Genomic DNA, 14,660 nt, shown 5'->3' with positions numbered 1-14,660 from the left:
CTTTCCTCCCTCCCCTTAAACCCCTCTGCTGCATTGTTAGCCGCCTCCTTCTCCACACACCCCACGCATGCTCCTTGTCCCTTCAGTGTTTTGCCTTCCCTCCCCGTGGTTACAAAGCATGGATCCGCATGGATCCTCAGGATTTTTGCATTGGGTCACCCCAGATTCACCATCAGATCACATAGCATGTCCATGCCTACAGCCTGCACCAAAAAAATCACGTACCCACTGTTGCTGCAGTGGCGCAAAAACGTGGTTACAAAGCACGGATCCACATGGATTCTCAGGATTTTTGCATTGGGCTACCCCAAACTCACTGTTAAATCACATGTCTGTGGCCACAGCACGAACCACGAAAACCATACATCCACTGTTTCGTTCAGAATATTTTTTTTCTTGTGTTCCTCCTCTAAAAACTTGGTGCGTCTTATGGCCAGGTGTGTCTTATGGCGTGAAACCCACACTTTCCTGAATTTTGCAAGGCAGTTCTCCAACTTATTGTGTGTGTGAATGTTTGCACATATTAGGAGCTGCCACCCTTGACTTTCTCCACTTGCCAGACTCTTCACTCACCCCCAACTCACCTCTCCCCATGTGCACTCCATGTGCACCCCATGTTCCCACTCCCCTCATGGCTCCCTCCTATCCTTTTCTCATGCTCTCATGAGCCAGCCAGAAGCGCGCAAGCGGAGAGGGGTGCATCCAGCCCGTTGGGGAGGAGCGCGGGGGCGCGTCCCCGGTGGCTCCCAAGCTGACCTTGCCTGGCCCGGCGCCTTCCGCGCTGCCAAAGGGCGACTTACCTGCTGCCTGCTCTGCACCGGGACTAACTCGAGCGGGGCGAGGAGAACACACACTTGCGCGCACACACACTGAGAGGCAAACTTGCCGCAGCCGTCGACGTCGCGGGGTTGGAAAGCGCAGAGATGCAGGTAGGGAGCGCCCCTCGCAGGGTGAGCGCCGGAGGGCCCGGGCAGGCGCTCTTGTCACCGCCGGGGTGCTGGGGGGGGAGAAGGAAGGAGCCCCGTCCGAAGAGCCCCGGAGCCTGGCCTCCCTAACTGGGAGTTGTGGGGAGGGAGGTGTGCGCGCCTTGCTATTTTTCGCCGAAACAAAGCTCCCTCTCCCTCAGAACCCGCCTGCATGCGTTCTTGCCCCTACGGAGACGCACACCGCGTACTATGAGTTGCTCCTCGAAGTCAAGTCGCAACTGTATTAACGGTTTTAAGAAAAAGGAAACAAACTTGCAAGACGTTTCCGTCTTGCGAAGCAAGCCCATAGGGAAAATCGTCTTGCGAAGCAACTCAAAAACGGGAAACCCTTTCGTCTTGCGAGTTTTCCGTCTTGCGAGGCATTCGTCTTGCAAGGTACCACTGTACAAAACCGGGTCAAACGTATGCTGGAAGTGTAAGGAAAAAGAAGGGACTTTTTACCATATGTGGTGGAAATGTAGAGAAATCAATTTTGGGGGGGAAATTATATATAATGAGTTGAAGAAAATGTTTAAATTAACATTTGTAAAAAACCCCAGAAGCATTTTTGTTAGGGATGGTAGGAAAAGACCTGCCAAGGAAAATAAAAAATAAAGAATTTATTTATGTATGCTACAACGGCAGCACAAGGATGGAAGAATGAGGAAACCCCGACAAAAGAACAGTGGCAAGAGAAATTGATGAATTATGCAGAACTGGCGAAACTGACATACAAATTGCGAGACAAGGACAACTGTGACTTCAAAGAAAGATGGGAACTTTTTACAAACTACTTTAAAAGGCAACAAAATGAATTGGACTCCTTGGCAGGGTTTGAATAAACATACACAAATTTATTGATTGTTAACATGATAGACAGATAATGTTAGGATTTATATAATTTTACAATATGCAAAGAATAACATGTATGGAGAAATCAGAGAGAGGAACTGAGGGAAGTCTCGGGGGGGAGGGCTCTTTGGGGAGGGGGAGGGGGAGGGAAAAAAGGGGGGAAATAATGAAGATGATATGTTTTGATAATTTGTTATGCTGAAATTCTTAATAAAAATTGTTGTTTTTTAAAAAGAGACTGGTCACTGCCTTGGAGCCCTAACTACCCTCCTTCCTTCCTGCTCCACAACACAGCCCTTCCAAACCCAAGTGCAGGTTCGAGCAATTCAGGTGCTCCCAAAGCCCCTTTCTCAGCCCCATATTCCAAGGACAGTGGCCCCTAATGCTGCCAGGAGAGGGCGGGCCCTTGGAAACCTGACCCATACTGATCTTAAGACAGGTTTGGTGTGCTCCTTACACCATCATTGGTTGGATGGATTATCTTGAATGAAAAGCCATCATCATTCCAATTGCATTTGCTGCCGGAGCAGCAAGGCCCTGACTCGCTGGTGATATTTATAGGGCCAAAGGACTGGCTCTTTATAACATCGCAGGCTGAGCGCTGGCAGGTCCTGAGAATCATGGGCACGGAGCTGTATCCTGTTGTGGAAGAGAAGGGAGGACAAGAAAGTCACAACATGTTAGGTATGGGGGGGGATGTTGGCCCACTTCTCCCAGCATGCACTGAGACACCACAGGGAATCATGAGGAACTTGGAGCCTGAGGGGCAACCCACGCTTAGGGGTGAAAAAGCGGCCTGTTTTGCCTTAGAGTGGCGATTTGGAGGTGAAAGGTTTGTGTGCATAAGTTTATTTAATTATTCAGGGGGGCAAATTCTGACATCGCAGGTGGTTGGACTAGATGATCCATGGTGTCACTTCCAACTCAACAATTTTATTTTCTATGATTCTATAATGTTTGGCTTCAAGAAGTATTTTAATTATTTATTTTAGCTGTGTAATATATTTTATTCTGTTTTTTTATCTGCTTTATGTCTTTTATCTTGCGCAATGGCTTTGGCCATACACATAAATTATATTCATATTGGTACATGTAAAGCAATACACTTGTGTCAAGGGGCCCCAGTCACCTCTGAACCTGGTCAGATGCATTTATTTCATTTAGAAACAGCTTGTCACGTCCCATTTTTCAATGTGCCCAAATTCCCAAACAGCTTGCTACTGATATTATTATTATTATTATTATTATTATTATTATTATTATTATTATTAGATGGCATTATTAAGATGTCATATAACCAAAAGGCCCCCTGCAATCAACCAATCACCCTAAAGAGGGAATAAATCAGCAGACAATTGCTAAAATAGGGAGAGAGTCACAGTGAAGCTGTAAAACAGGCTTCACCAACTTGGGCTGTCCATACGTCATGGACTCCAATTCCCATCAGCCCCAGCCAACATCTAGAGGGCACCAGGGCTGGCAAAGGCTGCTGTAAAGAAAGGAATCTTCAAGCAAGACGTGGGCAGCAGGGTTTGAAATTAGCCAGGTGCAAGCACATTTCCTGAGAACTTAAAGTTCTTAACCTAGCTCAAGATGGTCATCTGAACTAGCCAGATGTTTAACCAAGAATCAATCACACTCAGTCCATCATTTGGAAAACAAGACTTTAGAGCTGTCTTTAGAGCTAGCATATAGACATTCTGTTTTGGCAACTGTAACCTTGGTTTAAGAAGCCATTTGGCACCTAGATTATATATCTGAGTTTCTAACACTGGTGGGCAGATGAAATCGTTTGGACCTTGTTCCATAGCCAAGTCACTATCTTCACCAACCAGCACTTCCTTGATTTAAATCACAAACACACCCTTTAAATAATGTATTTAGGAATCTTCAAGCAAGACGTGGGCAGCAGGGTTTGAAATTAGCCAGGTGCAAGCACATTTTGCACCTGCTATCGCCACCTGCGACCAAGTGCCGGGATGACACCTAACATCTCCAACATCTGGAGGTATCTGCCTGGAGATCCCTGGATCTTGACTGTTTTCATGCACTAATAGCACATCCTGTAGAATTCTATCTGTTATATTTTGATCTGCACCATCAGAATGAATTTCAGGAACCAAGATGCTTTTTCAGTGCAGCCTGAGCAGGAGCAGTGAACAACATTATAGCTAACTATTGACACTAGTCTTCATTTCCCCCACTCCACTGCCCTGCTCACAGTTGTGAAGAATATTCTTACATTGTGTATAATATAATATATATGTGGACTTTCCCTGGATCAAGAGACTTTTCTTTCCTGAGAACTTAAAGTTCTTAACCTAGCTCAAGATGGTCATCTGAACTAGCCAGATGTTTAACCAAGAATCAATCACACTCAGTCCATCATTTGGAAAACAAGACTTTAGAGCTGTCTTTAGAGCTAGCATATAGACATTCTGTTTTGGCAACTGTAACCTTGGTTTAAGAAGCCATTTGGCACCTAGATTATATATCTGAGTTTCTAACACTGGTGGGCAGATGAAATCGTTTGGACCTTGTTCCATAGCCAAGTCACTATCTTCACCAACCAGCACTTCCTTGATTTAAATCACAAACACACCCTTTAAATAATGTATTTAGAAGGGAAGCAGGGCACAATATGGTCAAATTAGAGGAGGTCAGAAGTGGAGCAATTTAAGGCTGTGGAAGAAATTCCCTAGGGCGAACTCACCTCCTCCATCTAGTGCAATAGTAATGTTCATGCTGCCTTGGTAACACTGGTCATAGTCTTTGCCGCATTCCATAGTCTCCTTGATGTTTCCACTGGCGCCCCAACCAAAGCCTGAGTAACACTGGTTGGAGCCAGTGCCTAGAGTAAGAAATCAAAATGAAGAGCAAGGGGTCTGTAGTGGGTGTGGATCAAAAAAAGGTCACTCCCCTTTGTAGGAGTCTCCCCCTTTTTTCTGTCTCTTAAACAATGATAGGGGTGACTATTTTGGTTTACTTTGCATATCAAAGTGAAGCTACTTAAATTGACCTTTTCAAAGCAATGGGTATATTAATCGTACTCAGGGTAAACCCACCAAAATGAACCAGCATGTGTTTATGTGGATGCATTAAGCGAGGTATTACCCTTCAAAATTCACACTTTCCTGAATTTTGTGAGGCAGTTCTCCAAGTTATAGGTGTGTGCAATTTTTGCACATATTAGGAGCTGATGGCCCTGCTTTCTCTACTTGCCAAACCCTCCAGACCCTTTGCCAAACCCCACACCTGATCAAGTCCTTTACCCCCCACTCACCCCTCGCCTATCCCCCCAGCTCATACAACCTCTGCAGTGCACCCTATATTCCCATTCCCCTCACAGCTCCCTTCAAATCTTTCCCCATGCTCTCACCGCTAAATTGCACCCTAAAGCACACAGTCTTTTCTCATTTCTTGAGAAGCGGGGTTACCTTTTCTATAGCACGTGAGCCCAAGAGTTGGGGAACAGGGCCGCTTGCCTTAGAAATCTCCAAAATTGAATTCTTCAAGCCTCCCTATTGACAACCACCTGGCCAACAAGTGAAACTGTGAGTTCTCACTTTCCTCTCAGGTGGCACTCAACCCCCCCCCCCATACCTCCGTCCTCGATAGGGGTGTTGGGAACTTCCCTCGTTTTCGCATTGCAAAGGTCACCAAAACAGTAGCTCTGGTTGAACTGGATGGCAAAGTGTCGGTCACCAGAGTTGATTGGTTTTGTTCCATCCACAAGGTCCTTGCTGGCACAGCCTTTGTGACTCATTATCAAAACTTCTTTATCTAAAATGAGGGGGGTGGGAAGAGATGTATATATACAAACAAAAGAACGATGCAGTGGCAGGGTGTTCCAAAGACTTTCCTTGACAATTTTTCCTCTGGGGGTCATTTATACATGATTTGGCGGGCTTAGGGTTGCCATATTTCAAAAACTTAAAACCTGGACAAAAATGGTTTTTGTTTGTTTCTAGCTTTTTGGCCAAAGTTGTTGATGCCTGAACATTTCAGCAATTTCGGCCCAAACACTGTTTCCGATGGCCGAATCCTTGGAATGTCTGGAAAATTCTGGACATATGGCAACTCTTTACAGGGGGAGGGGGCTGCTAAAGCCTCCTGATCCCCCCCTCTGGTTCATGTCTACCTTAGTGCCATGGGTGGGGGTGATTTTGTTCATGTGAGTGGCCCTAGAAAGTGCTGACGGTTTTCCCCACTTCTTCCTGTTTCTTTGTCGCACATTTCCTGGCAGCTGTTTTACTTCAAAAGCCTTATATAGCTGGGTTCCCATAGGATGGTAGCCTGCATTCTGGCCATGCAAAATCCAGAGCTTTTCTACACCCTCATATCTCCAAATCCTCCACTGAGGCAAGTAAGATGCATATTGTATTTTTAGCATGCAGTCCAGCCTGGCAAAAGATCACAAGGAAGGACCGGAGCCAGAATGGCATTTGCCCAGTCGTGGAAAGAAGATGCTGTACCAACTTAGGAAGAGTGGCTGCAAGTTAGTTCATTAGTAGGTTTAACTTAAATCAGCAGTTAAAAATATTACTAAGATAAATGGAAGAATAACTTTAAAATGGAGTAAAGTGGAACACACAGTGTTAAAGCTAAAGTAGAAAAGGAACCACAAAAGGGGGTGGGGGAAATAAAATATGTATTTGGAAGGTGTGTATTTGTAATCTTGTAAAAACTGAAAATAAAGTTTATATATAAAAAAAGAACACAATGAAAGTCTACACCTGCCTCCCTTGCCCTTTTCTTTCATTTGTGCCACAAGGAGATAAAAGGTTTCTGCTTTCATATCTGAAATAGCCATAGTTCTCTGCAATGTCAATACCCAGGGAACTGTGGTTTGTTCTAATAAACTAGGACAATGTATTCAACCAGTGTGCCCTGGCACCCTGAGGTGCCTTAAATGTTGGTCAGGGATGCCGCGGGCAACACTGGGATCTGTCCGTCTTTCTTTCCTCCCCTCTCTCCTCTGATGCCCTCTTGCGTCTCTGCCTCCCAAAGGTTTGCACATCTGTTTGTTGCAACAGCTCTCGCTAAAAGCTCCCCCGGTGAATGGCGCCATTGTTGGGCTGGCCAGAGGGTCTAGTTGCCAGGAGCTGAGGTGGCTTCAGAGTAAGTAAGCAAGCAAGTGGGTGTGGTAGCCCAGCTGGCCAGTCCACCAGCCCTTGCTGTTGGGAATGGACAGACTAGTGGGAGGCCAGACAGCCAGGCGCCACACTGGCCTTTCTTGTGTTTGCTGTGTGCAAAGCTTGCCTGGGAGCTGAGTGCCCATTGCTGTCACTGCCACCTCCCAAGGTAAGGTGCTGGCCTATGTTCAACTTTGGCCAGTCTCTGTTGGGCCACTAAGGCTGGGGATATCCCCTTCCCAGGCCCCTGTGGGGCAGTGTGAGGAGGAACCTCTCTTTGGAGCGAGAGGGAGCAACTCAGAGACCAGTGGCTACCAGGAGGACTCCCAAGGAGAGGGGAGAGGGGAGGAGGCTGAGGGAATACTCCACATGGAAGGTATTCACTAAAAGGGTGAGAAACTGCTACCTCTGCAGACAAAGGATAACATAACTGGCTCCTGAGCCCCACAGTTAATTGGCTCAGCACAGGCAAGTTGCAGAAAAAAATGTACAGTGGTACCTCTAGATACAAACTTAATTCGTTCTGGAGGTCCGTTCTTAACCTGAAACTGTTCTTAACTAAAGGTGTGCTTTTGCTCATGGGGCCTCTTGCTGCTGCTGTGCCGCGGGCACATGATTCCCGTTCTCATCCTGGGGCAAAGTTCTCAACTTGAAGTAACTCTTCCAGGGTAGTGGAGTTTGTAACCTGAAGCGTTTGTAACTGGAGGCGTTTGGAACTCGAGGTACCATTGTACTTGTTCAACAGGGAGCCGTGGACTCAAAAAGGTTTAAAACCTATGAACTAGGATATCAAACTGAAAGAACAAGACAAGATTTATAAACTGTCAGAAGGTTGCTCTTGTAACACTATACTGGTGGCAGGAATCTATGCCCCTCCAGATTTCATAGAATTGTAGATATGGATAGGACCACAAGTGTCATCTAGACCAATGGCAGATGTTGGATTCCACTCACATCAGCCCCAGCCAGCATGACCAATGTTTAGGGGTGGTAGGAGTTGAGATCCAACCAAATCTGGAGGGGCCAGAGGTCCCCTGTCTCTGCACTAACCTCTGGCTTAGTGTTACATCTGAACTGGGTCTGTGTCAACTCTCAGAAACAGCTAGGTATTCTTTTTATTAAAAAAATTTAAAAAATGGAGGGCAGGGGTTTGGAAAAAAAATCTGCAAATATAAAATAAAATGAATCAAAACATATTTTAAATACCTCAATTCTGAATGCATGCATGCAAAACATCATTTCAGGCCCCAGGTAATCCCACTGGGAATTTTATGGGTTGTAAGCGATTTCATGCTTTTCCTCTCTCAAAATTCTAGCAGCCACACAGGATCCATCTGGCGGAGCAGCACTTACCTATAGAGAATATAAGTTGTGCATCTGTGCAAACGTTCTGAGCACTGGAGCAGTTGGTAATACCGCTTACTGGGGAGGCATTTGATGTTTTGTTGCCATTGTTTGGAGTCATAAGATGGACGGTGTTGGAGCTATGACACTTCAAGGCAGAAATTCCTGAAAAGGAATGTGGGGAGAAAGGTTAGGAGATCCTGGAGGGCAACCAAAATGGTCAAAGGCCTGGAAACGATGCCTTATGAGGAACGGCTAAGGGAGCTGGGCATGTTTAGCCTGGAGAAGAGGAGGTTAAGGGGTGATATGATAGCCATGTTCAAATATATAAAAGGATGTCACATAGAGGAGGGAGAAAGGTTGTTTTCTGCTGCTCCAGAGAAGCGGACACGGAGCAATGGATCCAAACTACAAGAAAGAAGATTCCACCTAAACATTAGGAAGAACTTCCTGACAGTAAGAGCTGTTCGACAGTGGAATTTGCTGCCAAGGAGTGTGGTGGAGTCTCCTTCTTTGGAGGTCTTTAAGCAGAGGCTTGACAACCATATGTCAGGAGTGCTCTGGTGGTGTTTCCTGCTTGGCAGGGGGTTGGACTCGATGGCCCTTGTGGTCTCTTCCAACTCTATGATTCTATGATTCTATTCTATGATTCTATGATTAGCAATGTCTTTCTGCCTTGAAATCATCAGGGACCAAAAATTGGTTTCCCCCTTTTGAAGTGAAAACAGAAATTCTTAGGGGGCAGAAATTTGTGTCAAATGTCTGTTCTGAACTGCTGGCCCAAAGGAGGGACCTGAGTGAGTGGTTTGATGCATAGATACCAAAGAAGGATGTCAAAAATGCTATAATGGGCAGCCCTAGGGCTTTATTAAATCATAGAGGTGGATGGCACAACGAGGGGCATCTAGTCCAATGCCATTTGTTGGATTTCAACTCACACCAACACCAGTCAGATGTAAACTTACAAAACAGAACAATGACAACCAAATCATAGTCATTACCCGCCCCCCAGGCAGCCTATTCCTCTTTTAAAGCCATCCAGGTGGGTTGCCATCCCTATCTCCTGTGGGAGGGAGTTCCATAGTTTAACTTTGCACTGTGTGAGGAAGATATTTCTTTTAGCTGCCCTGAATCTGCCAACTTTCAGTCCACAATATCTATTGCTTTGAGAGGGAGAGAGAAATGTTTCTCTAACCACTTTCTTCACGCCATGCATAATTATTGAGCATCTATCATGTGAACTCTTTCTCCTATTTTCTCTAAACTAAAACATCCCTAATGCTGCAAACTTTCATCATAGACAAGTGTCAGGGGCTCAGGGACAGAGGCACAGGGGAGAGAGGAGATGGAGAGCGAAGGGGAAGGATCTGAGGGCAGCATAGGGGAGTATGACAGTGACCCGAGAGATTCCATGAGCTTCTCCAGCGAATCAGAAGATTCCCAGAAGGAGGTGCCGATGGTCAGGGCGAGGGGGGTCCCAGGGGACACACACCAGAGACAGGGGGCCAGCGGGGACTCCAAAAGCAGCAGCTGGAGATCAGAACCAGCTTCCCCACCAAAGCAGAGTGGGGGGGAAGAGTCCCAGGTGTCAGGTCCAGCTAGCCACCCCAAAGGGGGAAGCAGTGACAGGAGCAGTGAAACGGTCAGGAGGAAGGTTACCGGCTGGGCGCGCGCGCCAAGTTCAAATGTACAGGCGCACGGGACAGCAGAAAGCCCAGATCGGGAACCAGGTCCTAAAGCCCGCCGGAGGCAGGGGGAGGACTCAGGGGATTCAGCGTCAGAAGAGTCCAGAAAGGGAGAAAACCCAGCTGACAGGCGGACCCAGCGGAGGAAAGAGCAAAGGAAGAGGTGGAGCAAGGCTAGGGTCTTAAACTGGTGTATTGGGGGAGGAGACTCAGATGGAGCTTCGGCGGTCTAGAGTTTCAGACGTAGAGCTGCACGTTGCTGATGTGAAAGGGAGACTGAACTTCAATACAGACTTTTGTATATAACAACGGACTGGCGTTGGTCCTTTGTGAGCTGGGACCTCGGGCAGCTCTGACAACAAGTCATTCCTGTCTGAAACATTTCCATTTACCTTGGAATTCCTTCTTGTTTCTCTGTGCAGATCTAGTTGACTCCCACCCAACCACCCAGGTCTGCAACTGGAGGACATCCCAATAGCAACAACTGGTACCTGAAATAAGAAAGGTCATCGCCAGCAGTCCTTGCAGCACAACTGTTGCAGCTCTCCATCTCAACGCGACACCCTCCATGGTCTGAAGCCGAGAGGCCCTCTGAGCCAAAGAACCAGTTTCCTGATGAGTTGTGGAGGAAAAGCAGTCAAAGATCAGAGAGAGTTGGGCTGTTTGGTTATATATATATATATCAAGCACAAATGTGCTCAGTAGAGATTGGCTGGAGGGACTTCCTGAAAGACAAGAGCAGTTCTGGTGATGGCAGGATTACGCAAAGAAGAAGGAAGCCTATACAAACAGTAAACAGCAACAGATGTGGATTCTGGCAATAAGGTAAAGGTAAACGGTTAAGTCCAGTGAAAGGTGACTATGGGGTGGGGCACTATTTGATGTATGGGAGAGAATGAAAGAGAGAATTATAGAAAGAACACCATGGTGGACCTCTCAAAAAGAGGCAACCTCAACATTATATACACATATATATATATATATATATATATATATATATATATATATATGCAGGTTTTGGTGTCCTCGGGTGTCTTCCCGTGTAAAAGTTGGGGTGTCTAGGCGACGTTTCGACGAGGTCTCACTCGTCATCTTCAGGCTGGTGCTTTCGGCTTCTTGTTACTGGAACAGAGCGGGATCTCAGTGTTTGAGTTCCTATAAATACTGTAGAGGGGTGTGGTGTATTGCCTCAAAAGTTCTGGGCAGAGGGGAAGTTCCCAGGCTAGTGTTCTTTTCTTCTTTTGTTCCTTAATTACTTGAGGGATATCTTGAGTGATTTCTTGAGTGATATTCTGAGTACCACTTAGGTGGGTCATTAGGTGTGGATTAGTTGCTAAAGCCTTCGTGTCTTGACCTCTTGAATTTGTGAAGAGTTTTTCTGGGAAGATGGCTGTACTGCACTTAGTTGTGCTTTGGCTTGGCTTCGTGTATAGGGGCGAGCTGTGGTTTTGTGCCCTGTGCCAGCCAGATCTGTGTAGGGATTGCAGGGGGGTGCAGCATCCGGAGGTGCCACTATGGTTTGGTTACTGGATGGTGTCTGTAATTTATCTGTGGAGAGGGTCTGGGTTTGGGTCTGGTGTGGTTGATTGACTGCAATCCCTACACAGATCTGGCTGGCACAGGGCACAAAACCACAGCTCGCCCCTATACACGAAGCCAAGCCAAAGCACAACTAAGTGCAGTACAGCCATCTTCCCAGAAAAACTCTTCACAAATTCAAGAGGTCAAGACACGAAGGCTTTAGCAACTAATCCACACCTAATGACCCACCTAAGTGGTACTCAGAATATCACTCAAGAAATCACTCAAGATATCCCTCAAGTAATTAAGGAACAAAAGAAGAAAAGAACACTAGCCTGGGAACTTCCCCTCTGCCCAGAACTTTTGAGGCAATACACCACACCCCTCTACAGTATTTATAGGAACTCAAACACTGAGATCCCGCTCTGTTCCAGTAACAAGAAGCCGAAAGCACCAGCCTGAAGATGACGAGTGAGACCTCGTCGAAACGTCGCCTAGACACCCCAACTTTTACACGGGAAGACACCCGAGGACACCAAAACCTGCATTCCTGTACCCGTGAAAATCTACGAAAACATATATATATATATATATATATATATATGAATTGCCTGGCCAATTTATAGAGATTTAGTAGAAGGAATGAATAAAAATATCAGATTAAAAGAATATGAAGAACTCAAAATATTGGGAATAAATTGGTTAGAATATTTCCAATTTAAGGCTACATATGAGAAAGATATAAAAACTAGGGGATTTGGGAATAAAATATCAACATTAGAAAGAGGTTTTACAAAATAATCAAAAAACACTCTAAAATGTATACATTATTAGATAAAGCCCTCCCAGATCAAGAAGTTAAAGGAGAGAATATGCTAAAGTGGAAACAGGATTTAGGATATACAATTGATTCTGAAGATTGGAAAAAGTTTTTTTGGCGGAAATATAAATTTCTAGGACATGAATTTGCTGAACCAATTTCTAAAAGGGATACAAAAAAGGGAAACGTGAGGAAGTCAGGAAAAAAAGTTAACTAAAGATGAGAAATAAAGAAAGAGGGAGTTTTTGTTTTCTTTTATATGTGTTTTTCCTTCTTCTTTTTTTGGTGTTTAATGTTTGTATTTTTTGTATTTTGTGATTTTGTATTTTTCTGTTTTTTCTGGACTTTTCTATTGATAAAACCTAATAAAATATTATAAAAAAAATATAAATTTCACGGCCTGCTATTCATTAAGAGAGAATGAAGATGCACCACAGATGGTATATGGCACCAGACAGACTGGCAAATATGAATAGATCGAATAGTAATAAATGCTGGAGATGTAATAGAATGAAAGGCACTCTATACCATATGTGGTGAACATGTCCAGAGATCAAAAATTTTTGGGAGATGATCCATGAAGAGATTAAAAAATTGATAAAAGTATCATATATCAAAAGGGCAGAAGCATATTTACTTGGAATCTTGAGTAAGGATATCCCCAAAGACAAAATTAACATCTCTCTGTGTGCAACAACAGCAGCGAGAACATTGGTAGCCAGCCATTGGAAAGGAAATTATATCCCAACAAAAGGGGAATGGTTGAGTAAACTATATGAGTACCTGGAGTTAGGCAAAATTGAAGGATTTAATAAGGCATAAATCCAAAAATTTAATTCAGAAACAATGGGAATGCTTAAATGAATATTTATATAAGCAGGGCTCAAATATGAAAGTTTGTTTGTGCTTAAACTAACCTTGTGAAGAATATAGAGAACATAAAGATTTGACCGATTATGAAAGAACCTAAGGAAGGGAAATGATTGAAGAACAGTTGTAAAAGTGAGCTAGATAACTAAGAGACGTGAGGTGAATGCGGTGGAAATCTTTTATAATATTTGAAATAGGATTTATATATTGTAATGTTTGAAGCATGGATTTGGTAATATTATTGGTTGTGAAAAGTATTTTTTTCCTTTTCTTTTGTCTTTTGTCTTTTTTTTTTAGCTTGCATTTCAGAAAACATGTATATAAATGTGTTTACAGTGTTATGTATTGTTCTTTGTTTCTCTTTCTTTTTCCTTTTCTTTTCTTGTAAGATTCAATAAAATAAATAAATAAATAAATAAATAAAGGTAAATGACCCCTGGACAGTTAAGTCCAGTCGAAGGTGACTATGGGGTGCAGCGCTCATCTCACTTTCAGGCTGAGGGAGTTTGTCCACAGACAGCTTTCTGGGTCATGTGACCAAGATGACTCAACCACTTCGGGCACAACAGGACATTGTGACGGAAGCCTGAGCGCATGCAAATGGTGTTTACCTCCCCAACCCAACAGTGCCTATCTATCTACTTAAACTGACGTGCTTTCAAACTGCTAGGTTAAATATTGCAGATTCTGGCAACATGGAGCCCCAAGCTAGTACAAAATTTGGCACCTCCTAGCAATGGCAAACCAGCTGTTTTGGTACAAAGCGAGACAGGCCCTTTCTTGCTCTCCCCACCCTCTTTCCCCATCGAACCTTCCTCTCCTCTTTCCCAGCCTGATGTTCCCTCCCTGGCAAAAAGAAATTAAAAATCACCAAGACAGTTATAGCCCTTAAGATGTTTGAAGATGGCTCCTCTCAATATATATATATAAAATAAACAAATTGTCCAGTAGCACCTTAGAGACCAACTAAGTTTGTTCTTGGTTTTTGGCATGCACACAAAAGCTTATGCCAAGAACAAACTTAGTTCGTCTCTAAGGTGCTACTGGACAATTTATTATTATTTTTTAAATATATTTTGACTTTGTCTCCTCTTTTCCAGGCTAAACATACCCAGCTCCTTCAACTATTCCTCATAAGGCTTGTTTTCTAGAACCTCCTGGTCCCTCCCAACTTAATGATTCTATGATTCTGTATATTATTTATTTATTGCATATTATTTATTTGTTGCATTTATTTACTGCTTTTTTTCTCCAAGGAGCAGAAGGTGGCATACAGGGTTCCCCCTCGCCCATTTGATCCACCCAACAGCCCTATGAGGTAGGTTGGACTGAGAGACAGTGATTGGCACAAGGCCACCCAGTGAGTTTCATGGCTGAGTTGGGGGTTTGAACCCCAGTCTCTCCTCTCTAACCACTACACCACACTGCTTCTACTCGAAGCCATTGGAAGTGGGATTGGGAGCATCAA

General features: G+C 44.4%; 1 protein-coding gene across 1 annotated transcript in view; it reads right to left on the bottom strand.

Annotated features, from left to right (window-relative positions):
- The window catches only part of LOC310712465 (uncharacterized protein), a 42,081-nt gene that overhangs the window by 17,688 nt on the left and 9,733 nt on the right, over positions 1–14,660 (bottom strand). The window contains exons 5-8 of the mRNA XM_083515553.1: positions 8,306–8,461; positions 5,421–5,600; positions 4,531–4,668; positions 2,084–2,456 (exon numbers count right to left, since the gene is read on the bottom strand). Coding sequence (XP_083371679.1) covers positions 2,248–2,456; positions 4,531–4,668; positions 5,421–5,600; positions 8,306–8,461 — 683 coding nt within the window. The 3' untranslated portion in view covers positions 2,084–2,247. The remainder of the gene's footprint in view (positions 1–2,083; positions 2,457–4,530; positions 4,669–5,420; positions 5,601–8,305; positions 8,462–14,660) is intronic.

Source organism: Podarcis liolepis (assembly GCF_965112155.1).
Source record: "Podarcis liolepis genome assembly, chromosome: 7".
Taxonomy (NCBI): Eukaryota; Metazoa; Chordata; class Lepidosauria; order Squamata; family Lacertidae; genus Podarcis; species Podarcis liolepis.
Note: the sequence above shows the minus strand (reverse complement) of the source record. Positions and strands in the feature narration are given on the sequence as shown.